Source organism: Pleurodeles waltl, chromosome 11 (assembly GCF_031143425.1).
Source record: "Pleurodeles waltl isolate 20211129_DDA chromosome 11, aPleWal1.hap1.20221129, whole genome shotgun sequence".
Taxonomy (NCBI): Eukaryota; Metazoa; Chordata; class Amphibia; order Caudata; family Salamandridae; genus Pleurodeles; species Pleurodeles waltl.
In genome coordinates this window covers 16,752,808-16,770,787 of record NC_090450.1, presented here as the reverse complement: position 1 = coordinate 16,770,787, position 17,980 = coordinate 16,752,808, and the positions used below count along the sequence as shown (strand labels likewise).

At 42.3% G+C, this 17,980-nt stretch overlaps 1 protein-coding gene across 1 annotated transcript in view; it reads right to left on the bottom strand.

Moving 5' to 3' along the window:
• The window catches only part of LOC138265048 (mucin-4-like), a 223,263-nt gene that overhangs the window by 80,020 nt on the left and 125,263 nt on the right, over positions 1-17,980 (bottom strand). Inside the window, exons 23-27 of the mRNA XM_069212596.1 lie at positions 15,335-15,451; positions 14,198-14,314; positions 8,976-9,092; positions 7,877-7,993; positions 4,251-4,367 (exon numbers count right to left, since the gene is read on the bottom strand). Coding sequence (XP_069068697.1) covers positions 4,251-4,367; positions 7,877-7,993; positions 8,976-9,092; positions 14,198-14,314; positions 15,335-15,451 — 585 coding nt within the window. The remainder of the gene's footprint in view (positions 1-4,250; positions 4,368-7,876; positions 7,994-8,975; positions 9,093-14,197; positions 14,315-15,334; positions 15,452-17,980) is intronic.

Genomic DNA, 17,980 nt, shown 5'->3' with positions numbered 1-17,980 from the left:
AGCGTGTGGGGGATGCAGGGGGGTGCGGGAGGGAATGAATAAAATACAGATAAAAAATAATTACACTTACCTCCTCCATTGCCGCAACGCGCCGCTTCTCTCCCTCAACGCCGCTGCAGGAACAGGCTCCCAGCCTGCTCTATGCCAATCCTGACGCTGCTTAGCATCAGGATTGGCTGGGAGTGCCTGGCCAAGGAGCTCCCAGGCAGACTGGGACCCTGTGCAGGCTCCCTCCAGCCCAGCAACACAGTTTCTGGGCTGGAGACAGCCTATTGCGCATGTGTGTTTGGCCAGCCTGAGACGGCCGACCAAACACACATGCGCTCAGAGGGGAGTGCACAGTGCACTCCCCTCGTCCAGGTCATCCCACAAAGCCCCGCCCCTTTCACAAGGAAAGGATAATAAACATATTTTATCATCCTTTCCTTGTAAAAGGATTTGCAGTGGTTGCTGCTGGTGGGGGGGGCGACGCTTCTCTGCCCTAGAGGAGGAGCCGCCACTGGTTGCTTTACTCTGCACAAGGGAGGAGTTCCATGGGCGTTGCAATGGATCTTGACGCATACCCAGATTTACAAGGACATATAAACCTGCCGATGTGCCAAAACCTTACGCTTCCCCAGGGGAGATTCAACTAGGAGAAATATCTTTATTTCTTCTCATTTTTTTCTTTCAATGTGTGCTGCATTCTCCAGCACACATAAAGAGATGAAAAGGTCTCCCAGGATTGTTTTTGTCCAGGAAGGTGACACTTTCTGCACAAAAACAATACTTCCTACAACACAGTCACCCTTGCACCATGGTGCAAGGGTGCTTGTGTTGGCGATAGGTAACCCAAATGGCACCAGTGCATTGGCAATGGAAAGGAATACACCATATTGCATACATATGGTGCTTTCTTGTCCTTTCCCTTTGAAGCCGGATAGCGTAGCACAGTGACTTGTTGTGCTGCCCAGAGTCAAAAGCCCATGAATCTGTGCCCAAGTACATAGAGTTATGTATCATATTTAAGGTGACATTAAGACTGCCATCATCACCATGTTTTTATCAACCTCGATAGTGCATAAGTGTGTTTACTGCACACATCTCTGATACAATATCAGAGGTCAAGTTACCAGGAAAGAGTATGCACAGTATGCACACATATGGAAATCAGGATGGATCATATGAGACAAAACGTCTAGCAGGGGCCTGAAGGGAGCCAGACAACATTTGTCTAAAACATCTAGTAAATGCAATTTGTGTAGCTCGAGTGTTTTCTCGAGAATAGTGCTACTTATTGTGCATTGACCTGTGCAACAGAATGATCCCCAGTAACTGCAAAAAAGGTAAATGATATTCTGTGAGATGCATTGAGTTATCAATTACTTCTGTCAAGTGACATCCTGATGAAAGTTGTGAGTGTCATAAGAATTGTAGAACTCCCTAGATGTGCTCAGGCCTAGCACCCAGTTTTACTGGGGCATCATAAAGCAAAATTACATCACCAGACCTCTCCAAAAACGTCTTCAATGATGATGGGTTTTCCAACACACATTTCCTCAGTTTCCTCAATTTCTTTTGTTAAACAGAAAGGTTTCTTGTGATAGAAATTCACCCTCATACCTGACTGAATGAAAACATAATCATTATGGAACTTGCTATTCTGCACACTTATGGATTTCAGTCAAATCCCTTGGTGGAGCTACAATGGCACACTTCCTGCTTTATATATATTGAAATATATACTTAATTTAAGCTACAGATAAATATATAAATGTGAGTAGACCGTGCCATGCACAATGAGCAGTATTTGGTTTTTCCATGATTGGCATATTTGTTTTACTGGTAAGTTCCTAGTAAAGTGCACTATAGGTGGCCAAGGCCTGTAAACCAAATGCTACTAGTGGGTGTGCAGCACTGATTGAGCCACCCACATGAGAAGCCCTGCAGACAAGTCTCAGACCTGCCACTGCAGTGTCTGTGCATGCAGTTTCAAACTGCCATTTTGACCTGGCAAGTGCACCCACTTGCCAGGCCCAAACCTTCCCTTTTACTACATGTAAGTCACCCCAAAATATGCATGAGGCAGCCCCATGCACAGGATGGGGTGTATTTAAAAGTTAGGACATGTAACAGTGAGTTTTACATGTCCTGATAGTTAAATACTGCTAAATTCATTTTTCACTCATGCAAGGGCTATTGCTCCCATAGGGTATCATGGGAATTACCTTGAAATAGCTTTTAAGTGTAGTTTCCTATTGGGAGCAGATAGAGATCTGGAGTTTAGGGCCTCTAAACTCACAATTTAAAAATACATCTCTTGTTGAAGTTGGTTTTTGGATTGTAAGTTTGAAAATGCCACTTTTAGAAAATGGGTAATTTCTTGCTTTACCAGTCTGTGCCTCTGCCTGTCTGCTAAATACATGTCTGGGTCGGGCTGGCAGTTGGGCTGTTTGGGCATTCACTCTAGACGGTCACGCAAAGGGAGCTGAGTTGTGCCTTGCATACCCTGATGGCCCATTACCAGGCTGATGGGTCTTATTGAGCTAGAGTGGTGGGAGGAGCTGACACTTACACCTGAATAGGGTTGTGACTGTCCTTACAAAAAGCAGTCTCCAACCCTGTGAAGTGTGTCTGGGAACAGGACAGGGAAAGGCAGGGTCTTGGGCACTACAAAGACTTTTCTTTGAAGTCTGCCTACTTTAAAGACAGAAATGCAAATAAGTACTGAACACTTCTGGACTGAGGACATTCTACCAGGAAGAAGAGCTGGATGTTGTAAGAGGAACTGTCACTCTGTGTGTTGCTTTGTTGTGCTGGCCTGCTGCTTGCTGCGTCTGGCCTGGGAGTGAAAGGACTTGACTTTGCTTTCTACATCCTGCTTCTAAAGGATCTTCAAGGGCTTGGACTGAGATTGCCTCCTGTTAAGAAGTCTCAGGGACATTTAAGACTTCATTTGCCAGTACCTGGGCTCTTCTGCTGAGAGTCCTAATTTGACAAGTAGTGCCAACTCCTGCCCCTGGGCCCTTGGAAGTGTAAGATGGTGATCCGAAGGAGAAAATCCACACTTCATTGCACAGAAAGAATTGGTGCAGCGCCTGTCTTGCGGCTGAAGAATTGAAGCAGAGCCTGCCCGGTGACTGGAGCACCTGTTTCACTGTGGTCCCATCAACGCAACGATGTCTGGATTTTCCATGCATCGTCCCTGCCCACCAATTTTTCATTGAGCCCTGCACCGCAGTGAGGAACTTAGGCTGCATCCCTAGAAATCGACGCATCACCTTTGCTGTGAGGAAAGAATAGATGCATCACTTACCAGTGAGGAACCGGTGCATCATCTCACCTGCGAGGAAGGAATCAACGCATCACCTCACCTGTGCAGTAAGGAACCAACACATCTCTTTGCTTTTCCGGCACCTCACCTCCCCTGTGGCCCACATCAGCTTTGTTTTTTATGCATCCCAGGTACTTTGTGCTAAAGAGCTACATCCATTGATTCCTATGGATTAAGAGTTGCTTAAACTCTTAAAAAGAGAGATCTTGACTTGCGTATGTTGGATTTTTGTCGTCTTGGTCTTGTTTTACTCACATAAAAATTGGCTATTGCTTTCCGACATTTGCACCACCACATCACTTATTGCACACTCTGATCAGTTCCCCGCCACCTTCTTCACCTTAGGGTATTTTCCTTATCTCAAAATAATCTGCAAGAGCTCCCCCCACATTCTCAGGGGGTGTAGCCCGCTCCATGAACATTTGTCAGAGGGGGAAGAGATTCCTGATGATGAGGCATGACACCATTGGTGAGTGAGGGAAAGTGTCCTCAAAAAAGGAATATTCCATCTTAGTGAGGTCACTTCCCCTTTTCCCCCGGGGTTCTCTTTCTTTTTGGTGAATAGACCCAGGTGTTTGTTCTGTGTTATATGATCGTTATATGGGAGTAGACACCTACTTGGTCCCTACATCTCCAGTGGCCCTTTTTGGTGGTTCAATAATGTCAGACAACTGCTGCCATTGTCAAGGTGCACTCAACATCTGCCTGTATGAAGCTGCTTTAAAGTGAGTCCACTGAGATTTGAAGTAAGTTTTTCTGGTCAAGGATGTACTGTCACAAATAAGAAGCAGAGGACTGTTTATCCCTTTCGACTTTGCAGTGAGGTAGTGGGGCCAAAGGGACAGGGCAGTACCCGGTGGACATTTTACACATCTGCTTAGCTTCATACAGTGAAGAAAAACTGCGAGCACAGCGCAGAAGGCCCACACTGAGTTACCTTGGTATCCAGGGTTACAGGTGCACAAGTAACTTCCAATGGTGTTACTGCAGGTTGCATTTATGTGGCACGGGCTGTTCAGACACTCGTCTACATCACTGCAAAATGTTCCATTACCTAAAGTGGATCAAAAATAGCATTTACAGGATTGTATTTATCCCACAGGTTTATGAAAAGAAGGAAACCATTGCTGTACAACCATTGTTGTCATTATGATATAAATCATATATATCAATTAATGTTATTGTTTCTGTTGGAAAATGGGCTATTGGTAGGGCAGGTAGGTACCTACACCTAGCAACAAGCCACTAACCTCCACATAGGTACAGTTAGGTCTCAGTAAATTAATCCCAGCTCAACCCTTGGTAGCTTGGCAACGAGCGTCAAGGCTTAACTTAGGAGACAAAGTGTAAAGCATTCAAATATCACAAAACAGTAATTAAATAAAACACAGGAAACAGTTTAAAAATCCAAAACCAATTTATAAAAATAGTTTATATTTATATCTTTAAAATGACACAAAAACGATTAAAATCGGTTCAGGGGGACCGGAGATATGAATTTTTAAAGAATTATTACTTTTCTAGCGCTTAGAAACAAAAAGCGCCAATCGGGTCATCTGGTTGCACCTCGACCGGGGCAAAGTCAAACTTTCAGGCCGACCGCGATGGAGCCCTGCTCGGCTACAGGTCGCAGGAGGCCTCGGTTAAAAAGTTACCTTCTGACTTAGTCTTTATTTTGAAGTTTTTCTTCACCGGGATGAACCTGCCAGTTGAATCCGACCTCCTGGAGCCCTTGTCCGGATACGCGATGTGGGTTTCCTCGGTGGAGACTTTTACCTTCGGACTTAGTCGTTTTTTCGAGATGAAAATCCTTCGACCGGGGTAAACCTGGATCTTGATCCGACGTCCATGGAGCCCTTCTCGGATACGATGGCTGGGAGGTCCCGGTCAACTTTTTACGTTCGGACTTAGTCTCTTTTTTGGATGTTTTTCTTTACCGGGACGAACCACGAAGTCAGGCCGGGTCGCGGTTGAGGCAAGCCAGCTAGAATTTCCACGGCGGGTCGGTCCCTCTCTGGAGCTTTTTTCCCAAAATTCTCAAATCTTTTCCAAACTTCTGGGGCTTCACCCAGATGTTCTTTTAAGGTTCTTTTGGGGTCCACAGCTCACCCCAAGGGTCCAGAAGTTCTGTGATGGTCCTTGGGGGGTGCGGACTTCAACTCCCAGAATGCACCTGGCGCAAACTCCTTTTTGGCCACTGGACAGTGGTCAGCTGGTCGCTTTCTTCAGGAGTTGGTGCAGGGGACTCTGGTTTAGCAATTTTTCACCTGTAGCAAACAGGGAGTCCCTCCTTGAACCAGTTGAAGCCAGGCAAAGTCCTTCTTGTGGTGAAGCCCAAGTGTGCAGCTGGTGCAGTCCTTCTGAGTGCAGGGTCCAGGTGCAGGCCAGGGGTCCAGCAGGGCAGTCCTTCTTCTTCTTTAGTTCCTTTCTTGTTGAATTCTGGAGGGGATCTGAGGCGTGGGTGCAGGTCTGCCAGTTTTATCCTTGCTCCTGGGTGAAAAGCAGGGGGGCCCTGGTTCTCCAATCAGGGACAGGGTCGTCCCCCTGTGATGACCACTTCCTGGGAAGTGTGGCAAAAATCCATCCCAGAAGGCAACAGTCTCCAAAAATCCAACATGGATTAATCTGATTTTTGGAGGTTACATCTGGCTGAGCCCACCCACTGGTGTGGCTAAAAATCATAAACACACCCCTCTCCTGCCCTCTCCTAATCTAATCAAGGGGGCACCTAATTGTCTGGGGTTGCAGGATGTGGGGGTGTTGCTGGGTGCTGCAAATGTCCTTCTCTGCCTTTGAAGACCAGTTTGGCAGCCCTCCCCCTTCCTGCCTCACCATCTGCTGAGCGGAGATTCTCTCCCCCAAGCACATTCCTTTGTGTGAAGCCAGGCCACTTCACACCTAATCAAGGCAGCCTGGCAGAAGCTGCTGCAGGCTGGCCAATCAGAGCACAGCAGCAAAAACAATGCAGAGCTGAAATTGGCAACTTTTTAGGTAAAGTCTAAACTTTTTACCTGGACAAGTTATATTAAATCCCACAACTGGAAGTTGTGGGATTTATTACAACAATCAATTTGATACCAAATTCTTGGTATGTAACATTTAAGGAGACTTTAAAATTTAAAATAAAGTCTGCCCATTCTAGCCTATGAAGGCCATTTACTTCAATGAGGGAAAAACGAATTTGGCTGTTTTTACCTCACCAGGGCTTATAAATCTATTTTATAAAGTCCCTGCTTATAGTTACATGGCACCCAGCCCTAGGGGCACATAGGGCACACCTTAGGGGTGACTTATATGTAAAAATAAGGTAGTTTAAGACTTTGGAAGTACCTTTAATTCCAAAGTCGAATTTGCATATAACTTTAATTTAAAAGCAGCCAGCAAGGCAGGCTTGCTTTTAAAATGACACTGGGCACCTCAGCAATGCACCTAGGTGTGCACCACCTATGCTGTGGTCCCTAAACCTACATGCCCTACCATATACTAGGGACTTATAGGTAGGTTAACTTAGCCAATTATAATTAGCCTAATTTGCATATCCATTTTACACAGAGCACAGGCCCTGGGACTGGTTAGCAGTACCCAGGGCACCATCAAAGTCAGGAAAACACCAGCAAAAAGAGGAAAATGCGGGCAAAAAGTTATGGGGCCTCTGCAATCAGCCCTGTTTTCTCACAGTTTCAAACCACCATGAGGACAACATTTAATCCTCACCTATAGCAAACACCAGTTGTTTAAATGTCTATAGGATTAGGGTGTCACAGGATAATTATTTTAATATATATTGAACAAAAAGAAATATGGTTCAGGGATCTGGACTAACACATATGTCTAGAACAGGTCAAAGACTTTGTACAGGCAAACATCTGGTTAAATTAAGTAACAGATGCATTTTCCCACAGTGCAACCTTAACTGGGTGAGCTAGGCACAGACTTAGGCAGTTCATCCTAGAACAGTCAATGCACTGTTGAGAGTGCAAACATGATCCTGAAAGGTGCCTCAGTGGAAGATGGGCTGTCTGTTTGAAGCTCCAGGTCTTCCTTTCACCTGCAAACAGAAACCCATTTTCTGTTGTAGCAAGATTTCCTCCACAAGCATGTGCTGTGTGTGACTACACCTACCTGCTGGAGTATCTAGGGGTCTCTATGAGACCGTTCTCCACATTGAAGGGACATTGTTGGGGTGCACTGACTGTGCATCACCTCTACACTACGCACAATCAATGTGACCCCCCCAACATCTTGCTTGCAAGTTGACCTACCTCTGTAATACAATGCAAGGGAAAGGTAAAGAGATCCCCAATTTGCATTGAGCAATAGGGCCACTGAGGGAACAACCCCTTATGATTGCACTGGTGCGTATTGGCTGCACGATCCATAGTACAGAACGGGCTGTGGAACCATGTGCAGCTCCTTCTATAGTACCAAAGAGATCAAACATCTAGTGCATGTGTCTGTTTTGCCCCTTCTGCAGTTTTGATAATGCAGCCATGGTAAAGAGCCACATTCATGCACACAAGACAAAATATTAATAAGGAAGGAGAAATGCCACTGTGAAGTTACCTCCGTATCCTTGGTTACAGGAGCACGTGTAACTTCCCAAGGTGTTAATGCATGTTGCATTTATGTGGCATGCAAGTTTCATGCATTCTATTATGTCACTGCAAGACGTCCCATCACCTAAGAAGGAACAACAAAGAATTGAAAGAAAGGTATGCCTGACAATCACTGTATATAAGCTGTTACTAAAGTGTGACATTACATATAGGTTAGAAATGGAGGGGCATATTTATAAGACGCAAAAACCACCAGAGAGTTAATTTTTATGATGCAAAAGTCTCAACCATATATTTGAGGCCACGCAAAGCCACTGAACTCTGAATGGCCTCACAGATGTGGAGTAAGGCAAGGCAGTGCAAGTCGCTGCGTTGCCTTCCTCTGTGCCAGGGAAGGCGTTTCATGAGCGTTGCAATGAGGTTGCCTAAGCAGTATCCATAGATTTTGACACATCCCCAGATTTACTAGAGCCTGTAAACCTGGGATGCACCAAACCTTACGCCTCCCGAGGTGAGGTGTAACAAAGAGAAATATTTTTATTTCTCCTCGTTTTTTCCTCTTCCTCTTGTGCTGCATTCTGCAACACATGAAGGAAGAGGAAAACGTCTCTCTGGATTGTTTTTGTGTATGAAGGTGCTTCTTCCTGCACAAAAACAATCCTGCTGACGATACAGGCACCCTTGCACCATTGTGCAAGGGAACCTGCTTTGGCACTAGGCTGCCAAAAATGGTGCCAGCACAGGGGGATAAGAAAGGAATGCAGTGCATTGCAAAACTACGCTGCATTCCTGCCACTTCCCTTTGGTATAGGGCAGGGCAGAAAGGTGAATTGCTGCGCGACCCTACACCAAATCCCCATAAGTATGCTCAGTAGTTACACTGGTATCCAGCGATACAGGCACACTAGTAACTTTCACTGTTGTTAGTGCAGGTTGCATTTATATGACATGGGCTGTTCACATGCTCATTTATGACATTGCAACAGGTCCCATTACCTCAAGAACCCAACAAAGTGCTCAAAATAGTAGATTCATGTTAGTCACCATATTATATCTGAGTGTGACATTACTTACAGAATATTTAAGTAGGCCCACAATTGAGTTACCTTGGTATCCAGGGTTACAGGCGCACGAGTAACTTCCAATGGTGTTAGTGCAGGTTGCATTTATATGGCATGGGCTGTTCAGACACTCATTTATGTCACTGCACGATGTCCCGTTTCCTAAAGAGCACCAAGAAAGAATTGAGATCCTTGTATTGATGCCAATTGCCATATGTATCCTGTGCCAAAGTGTGAGATTGCACACAGGTTGCAAGGAATTGGAGAAGCAACACGTCATGGGAGATGAGATCCTTGTTGTAAGAGTGCTGGTGATAGTGCATTATAAAACACAAGGGGCCTGATTTAGAGTTTGATGGACGGGTTAATCTCTCCCAAATGTGATGGATATCATATCCACCGTTTTATAATGGGATCGTAATACAACAGACAGGATGTCCGTCACGTTTGTGACAGAGTATCCCCATTCGCCTAGCTCTAAATCAGTCCCAAAGTAAGAAAATCTGTGTTCCAATAAAACCCCAAGGCCAAGTAAAAATGTATTACAAGGCACAATGCTTTACTATGTAGTTTCCTTTCCTGCCTTATATTGTACAGAACTTAAAAGAACACTACAACTTCCCCAAGCAGGGTGTTATAAATACAAAGGACATTCCCACCTATAAAAAGCAGCAGCCCACAGAACAGTTCTTCTCTCTCTTGTTGTTAGAGATAGGTGTTTGCTAGCATTGTATTGTGCTTTACTGTAGATTTATTTACTGTTTGGTGTTGAAACTGAAGTTTTTGATTTCTGTAAGACAATTCTTCTATGGTGACTGCTCCTAAGACCCCATGTAAAGCCATTACTTTGTTTCAATGTGCTGTGGCTGGTTTGTTTATTTAAGGTGCATTTTGCATGCTTTAAAGGATCACATGTGTACACATAATATATTGTAGCAGTGAAAAGTTGCTGAGGAGCTTTCCTACATGTATTTCATAGTCAGAAACATTGTATTATGTGTTTCAAGGCAGAATCTTGCCTGGGAAAGTGTTCATGCAAGTTGCTGCCTGGAGTTACGAGAGTTAATTTAAAGGCACATCCTTTTGTCTGTGCACTTATTTAAATATATTTGATATAACTTGATCACAAGAAAATATTGTTGGGGTTAAATCCCCTGTTGTTTGCTGATTAGATGTTGATGATGAGGTTTTTAAAGAAACCCTCCTTTGTGAATCTTTGGACAATTTAGTTTCTAATTCCATTCATAAAACAGTCTCTTAATCATTTTAGAAGTGTGGCCAGTGATAGAGTAAATTCCATGGCGACAATCGTTGTGTCAGTTGCAGGGGGATGGCCAATCACAATCCCAGCAATGGGAACTATGTAGCAATGATGGGTATGAAAGAGACGAATATGGCTTTGGTTCAATTACGAAGGAAGATAATAACATGATATCAATATGGCAAAAGCCTATTGTAGGTAATCTGGAAGACCCAAGTAAGAGGCCCTATGCTGATTTATCTAAATAGAATTTCATTGAATACTATGGCAATGAAAAGTATTACAGTGATGTTGAAGATTCTACTCATGCCCTGTAAAAGGTGATAACTGGGCATAAGACTCATATCGTAACTTTGGACAAAGGAGGTACTCCATGTTTGAGTCTATGCTGAGTCAATATCCAAATTCAGAAGAGTGGGCTCCTCCACCCTTTATTGATGAACAAATCAGATCCAAATAAGGAATTCAGTGGACAGGATTGTTAGATCTAAAATTAGGCCAATATTATCTGGGAAAGCAGCCATAACTCTCAGATTGGATAATAACATTGTAACATTTTTAAACATTGGAGGGAAGGACCCTAGATAAGATGTGGATGGGATATGGTCCTATAGCCAAAATAAATTACTGGATACCCTGGGTCCAGTATTTGATGTGCTGCTAAGGAGGTACATCAAGGAGGTCAACTGACCCCAGAAACAATTTCTGATTGATCCCCAAAGGGTAATCTCTTTTCTTGGGAACACAAATACAGGGCTTTTGAGGGCCGCATGGGTCTGTTGTTGAGCATTGATCCAAAATTTGGGGAGTCAGCAGGCTCAAATACTGGGGACCAAGTCTTAAGTGTCTCTGTTTAGGAATGCATCTATTCTAAACATTTGGTGGTAAGTTCAGACCTTTGGCTCTCTGGATATGGCAGAATTTTCTCTGGCCTATGCTTTTCTACGGGTGTCTCTAGGGTCAGTGGACATGGAGGTAATTTCACTGGCTGGGGGACCTTCTACAGACCGACCTACCACCAGCAGTATGGATAATCAACTCCAGCGTTCTTTGCACAAAGAAGAAAGGGTGCAATTTTGTCATCAGCAGAGGCCAGGCAAGGAGAACTCAAGGTAACTGTAGTGAACTCTCCACTTGTGACATCGGGAGGCAGGTTGACACTATTTTTTCCAGCAGTGGGGGTTAATATCAAACACCCCATGGTTATTTCTGACTGGAGACGGTATCAAACTGATTTCTATACAACCCAATACAGACTAGCTGGCTTTTGTTGTGCAGTGTAGTCACGTATAGTGGACTGACGAAAAGTGGAGTGACATTGAGTAGAACAGTGTACACTGATTGGAGTGAAGTATCATAGAGTGGAGTGGCATCGAGCAGCGTGTGTTATTTGAAACAGATGTTGCGCAAAAGTGTGTTAATGAACGTACATTTTATGTGACAGAAATATACATTATGATGGGTAAATGTTGATTGTTGGTAGTATATTTAAATAGTGTAAGTAGTGTTAAACTTATAACTTGTATAAAAAAAAAGTTGTTACCTATTGTGGCACAGTATACCATGGTACTTGGGGCTGATATGTTATTGTGTGATTGGGTAATGTCTTTGCTTACCAAAGGTGAAAGGAGCCAGGTAGTTTTTATCACAGTTTTGCTGTGTTTTGCGGTCTGTCTTTTGCTGCGTTCTGTGTTAGGGTCTTACATATAGGTATTACGGTTTATTGTTGTTCACTACCTATTACCACTTTATTTAAGCATTAATACGTAGATATTTTAATTTATAGATTTGTATATATTTTTATACCAGTCTAGGTTGAAACACACTTTTTGTAGTAGCACTGTAATTTGTAGGTATTAACGCACTACTCTGTAGTCTTTTGTCCACATTTAAATATGTTAAAAATATAAAATAGACTTGACTTCACTATACTGCATTGTATTTCTAATTAACTCATTTCTTTGGGTAATGCAGTGCTCTTGAGGGTAGTACAGAGGAACTCCGTATTTCTTTTAATATAAAAAGTTATAAATATGTTCACCTACCTATTACTACGTTACTAATGTGGTAATATGAAAGGGAAGAATACCAAATGTAATACATATCTCGATCTGGAGGCGTAATCCAGAACACAGGCAAACTCTACCTACACACAACATTTTATAAAGGCAGTCATTAGCCAATCACCTAATGACTTGTCATAATTATGCACTGTGGTGCTACTGCAGAATACCACAGAATTTCATGAAAATGCCACAACACATATCACTAAGTTAAAATACTTTATAACTTAAAAATACTTACTCTACTTACTAGTAGTACCTAAAAGAATCAACTGTGAACCATAATGTTGAATCCTACCAAAAATATAATTTAAAATGTGTGCAGCCTTTTTAACGCTACATAAAATGCAAAAGTCTATGTAAAATGCATTGGAGTACAAGTGTGTTTTGGGACTCCCCCTTTTTTTTGCACCCCACACCTCAAAACTTTACATCCTCCACCAGTGTAACGGGTGCGAAAGGTGTGCAAAGTTTCATGAAGATTCGTCAAACAGGTATGTGTAATATTTATATGACAACTTATTATTTTATTTTTTGCCATCTGTGAAGGTGTTTTGGATTTATATGTAAACGTAAATCTTGGGGATTCTCTTGTGCATTGTATTATATTCTCTTTTTTATTATCTTATTAGGCCTTATTAGTCTTCTATTAGGCCCCTCTTCCTATTCTTTTCCTTCTCACTCTGTGTTATGAGTTTTTTACTCCTCAAGGGACAATCAAATGAAATGGAGGGTTTGTACATATATCTATAATAAATGCATGTGTTTCTATTACTGTACTCATTCACTTGTACAATGAAATTAAAGGGACCATCCAGTGAATTATGTCAATAGGTCTCAAAACTCATACAGTCATCATCAAACAAAGGAAAATGTTTGAAAGTCTATTGTTGTTGATAGAAATGCAAGACAAGTTAAAGAGAATTTTCTTATTTCTTTACCCTGGATTGACTGTTTAAATGCAAAATAAAATAAAAAATATTGCTTTGTTGAAGGACTAAACACTTTGGGATGAAGGGAGAGTGACAAAACCACACTTGTCCGCTTCTCTATCTACCTCTAACTCCATCTATCTGTGTGTTTAAGTTTATGTCTGTCCATCTGTCCTTTCTAGATGGTTACTCAAGACCAAAGAACATTCAGGTGTTCTAATGTTCAAAACAGCTTCAATGAAAAGGATAGATTAATAATTTTTTTCACAAAACATAAAAATCCGTATAAAGATGCATCTCGGGAGGCATTTTGCTCAATAGTGGCAACGCAGGAGTTGAGAAGTTTTCTCGCCCAAACTTCTTTTGGCAGAAAAGAAAAATTTGAAATGTGACATGTTCAAGGTAGCAATTGTAATGCTCGACTGTGCAGTATGTGGCTCATTGTTACCATACTTAGATGACATAGTTTATACTCAAGGTGGATGTGTATTATTGATTTCTAACAGTGAAGTATCAGTACTTGATTATTTCTCAGAACCAAGCAGGGGCAGGGCAGGGGATGTGGGTGGTAGTCACATATATAAATCACCCCGCAAGAGTATATAACTTGTATGGTGCACACGGGGTCTCTCTGACTCATGATCGTAGGTTTAGCTAGAACCCATGTTTGTTTTCCCAGCTTTTAGGTTCTACAGGGAAACTAGGCATGTCCAGAGTCCACGTGAAGTGTAACTGATGGGAGCAGAAGAGGAATGTTCTTTTGGCCCTTGGCATTGGGGTTGATATTAGAGAACAGGTAGTATAGGCCTTTGAAGTGAGTCACACTGAGGTTTGAAGAGGCTTTGAGGATAGTTCTCATATAAAGCAGCAGAGGAAGAAATATCAGCTTGCACTCTGACCAAGGGACATTGATGACTGGGCTCAACCGATTGGACCTTTTAGACAGCTGTTTGTCATTATAGAGTGAAGAAGAACAGGATGGACAGCACTGAAAGACCACTCCAGATTTACCTTGGTAGCCAGGGTTGCAGGTGCAGGTGTAACTTCCAGCGGTGTTAATGCAGGTCGCGTTTGTATGGCATGGGGTGTTTGCACACTCATTTATGTCACTGCAAGATGTCCCGTTACCTTAAGAGGGCCAAGAAGGTATTCAGAGAATTATATATACTGCAATGATATTATGTATCTGACCACTAGGGCCCTCTTACAAGTGGTTCACAATTATGAGTGATACAGATTTTATCATACCCAGTAATTACCAACTGCAATAAAATCTGGCCCTCGTAGTTACATTTCGGCAGGGAAAACCTGCCTTAATTTAATTCTAGAAAACATTCTCAGTAACATACGGTATTCACCAAAATACACAAATTTCCCTAAAAAAGTCAGAATCAGCAATAATTATCACATCCATTAAAATCCAAAAACAAGCGGTACAGGGCCAGTTTTAACGAGGGCCATAGTGTCGAACGTAGCACATGTAAAATATTTGATGACTACCAACATCCCACGTTTTTTAACCGAATTGGATTTGTTTTGCTGTACAATGATTGTTTATTTTAAATACATTTAAAAAAAACACACTTCATATTATTATCTAATAACACTGATGGCCAATTATTCATTTCCACCTTTATCAAAAAGCTGTGCTTGAATATCTTTAGGAGTAATAATGTGTCAAAGGGTTGCATTTTAGAACATTCAGGGCAAATACATACACCTGCCAAAATATTGTGGGCTAAATACTGAGACCCAGCATATCAAGAAGGTAAGAATATACACGTAACATACATTTACTATCCTACCAGTTTACCCATCTACGTATATTAAATATGTATATTGTGAAAGTACATATATCTGGAGTTAAGAATAGCAAAACTATACTTACCTCCATATAGCTACTGTCAAAATATTGTGCCCCTTGATATAATGACCATGATATTTTAGAAGGTTGATATTTCAATATCAATATTCTGGTAGTAAACTGAGCCGCTGGATATTTAATTCAAAAAGAATTGTGCCACAAGGAATATGTTTATTGGAGCTGGGGAAACACATATTAGTATCTAGTTTGTGCACAGGTCTAAGTCACTTGTTCAAGAGGTTCTCTTGTGCTTACAGGATGGAGGAGAACTGATCATGCATTACCTTGGTAGCCAGGGTTACAGGTGCATGTGTAACTTCCACGGGTGTTACTGCAGACCGCGTCGTGGTGGCACGGGCTTTTCACACACTCATTGACATCATTGCAAAATGTTCCATTACCTAGGTAGGATCAAGAAAACACTGGTAGCATTGTATTGACATTATCCGCTGTATGTATTCTATGAGAAGGAACCAAGTGTAGATTAAAAAAGCATTGGCATAGCCAATAGGTCTCGCCTTTGGGACCTGTTGGTTTTGCAAGGGCCTTGGGCGATGCTCTTTAGCATTGGCAAAATACTGTGTAGCATGGACAAAAGAAAAAAACATTACGTGTACGTCTGCTAAGCATGTATCTCATGGAATAACGTAAGCCTACTCTGCTTCCACTAAAAGTAACAAGATAGGGTGACCCTGGCTTTTGAGCAGTGGGACATGATAACACCAACTCTGGGAATTGGGTCTCGCAATCAACACCAACTTTTTAGAAATACATAGTCCCACAGTTTGGTGTAAAGAATAGTGATATAAAGATGGGGACATCCACTCACAGACATGTATTTTCAAACTTGTCCTTCCACCAATATAGAAACACATTTATTGCAAACGCTTGCGGGAGGCCCTTCTTGCTGAGGAACTTGACAGCGGATGCCCACAGGAAGTTCTCAGTTTGTGCCAGGATTGTATCAACATCTGGTAGTCAGTGGGGTAAAACAGAAAAATGTTTCATAGTAGAAAGGCGAGCTTCGTCTGCATCCCTACAAACACATTTTTCAAGCTGGAGCTCTGAAAATAATAAGCTAAGCTAGGTGATGTGAGTGAAACAGCATATCCTCTCATCTGGAAAGGGTAGCGGAATGAAAACAATGTGGGTGAAGGCGTGTACGTTTTTATACAACACAAAACCAGATCTGACACATCTGATGTCTTGGAGCACAAATCACTATTGCTTAAGTATTGTGTTCTGCAGAAATAACTGTACTACATCTTTAAATTTGGGGAGTGGATAACTAAAGATGGGTTCAAACACAATTAAGAGAGCTCAAGGGAGGCAAGACAACCCTCAAGTGAATCCAGCAACTGATGACATAAAACTATATACCAGCATATTTTTTATTCTTTTCAATGTTACTTTCTTTGCAGGCAGTGGTATTTTTTTAATTATAAGCTCAAAGATTACATCATGCCAGGATCCCTGGATACTGGTCTGCTGGCAAAGGATAAACAGCAACTACACTAAAAGTATTTTGACCGCTTTGAGGTCTTTAAACTGGATTTCCAGGGCATGATTGCAAGCTTGCTTATCATCTGGAATAACATTTTCCTAATATCAAGCCAATGAGTAACGACAAAATCAAAGACAGCAATAATACTATAAAGTCTGTACTGATTGATTATTGGGGTAATACCACTGCAAGAGCGGCCATTGCATATTACACTTGGTCTATGTACATCCTGATATACCTCCTCAGCAAATCAATGTTTTTTTAGTCTGCTGTCTGTGTGGGAAGAACAGAGAAGTGGCGACCCCTACACCAAACATTAAATTCTGGTATTTTTCCTATATCTACAGACATTGACCCATGAGGCAGTACCGGTTCCTCTCTTAAATTCCATGCCTGATCTTCAGTCTTCTCACTTCAGTTAAGAACATGCATAAACACAAAACAAACATCTCAACTTACCGATTCTGGAACCCCTGGGGCATTATAGCCCTGGTCAATAAAGGGAAGTGCATCCACAACTACATTACTAGCCACCAAACTCATGCCTGCCATCTCCCTAGACTTAAAGTATAAGAACTTCTGCTATACCGACATTGAAATAAAAGACGGTGTGTTTTCAAGCCTGAGTATACATTAGATAAAGAGCTGCTGCTCAACCACAGGGCCGAAGTGAAATGAAAACAAAGAAAGGACTCGAAGACTGAAGGCTATAGTTTGCAAATGTAGCAGCTGTCTCGGTTTCATTAAATTTCAAATTAACGAATTTGGGGAAGAGTGGGTTCTAAAATAAAGCATTTGTCAAACAACCATGTGTTCTAAAGCAGTCAATTAGTCAGCTAATTCTGTAATAGGGAGCAACACTGACATGCGCACTTGTCGCAATCGACACCAACTTTTTAGAAATACATAGTCCCACAGTTTGGTGTAAAGAATAGTGATATAAAGATCGGGACATCCACTCACAGACATGTATTCTCAAACTTGTCCTTCCACCAATATAGAAACACATTTATTGCAAACGCTTGCGGGAGGCCATTCTTGCTGAGGAACTTGACAGCGGATGCCCACAGGAAGTTCTCAGTGTGTGCCAGGATTGTATCAACATCTGGTAGTCAGTGGGGTAAAACAGAAAAAGGCATCACAACAAAACAATCCTAGGGGGACGGACGGCAACCTCTCCAGTATGCCACAAATCTACAGAGAGACGGCCCCACAAACCCCTGATCAAAGCACCCTCCTTGCCACCACCACTGCTGGAATACACCTCCAATTTGGTCTAGGGATCCTCAAGTCCAGCAATCAGCATCCCATTCAGGGCTGGCTGAGCATTGCTGCTGCTGGTCAATGCTGGCACCTCCTTTACTCACTGAAGCAGCAGCCGTGCAGCACAAGCAACTAGGCTCTGCCTAGAGGGATGTGTGCTTAG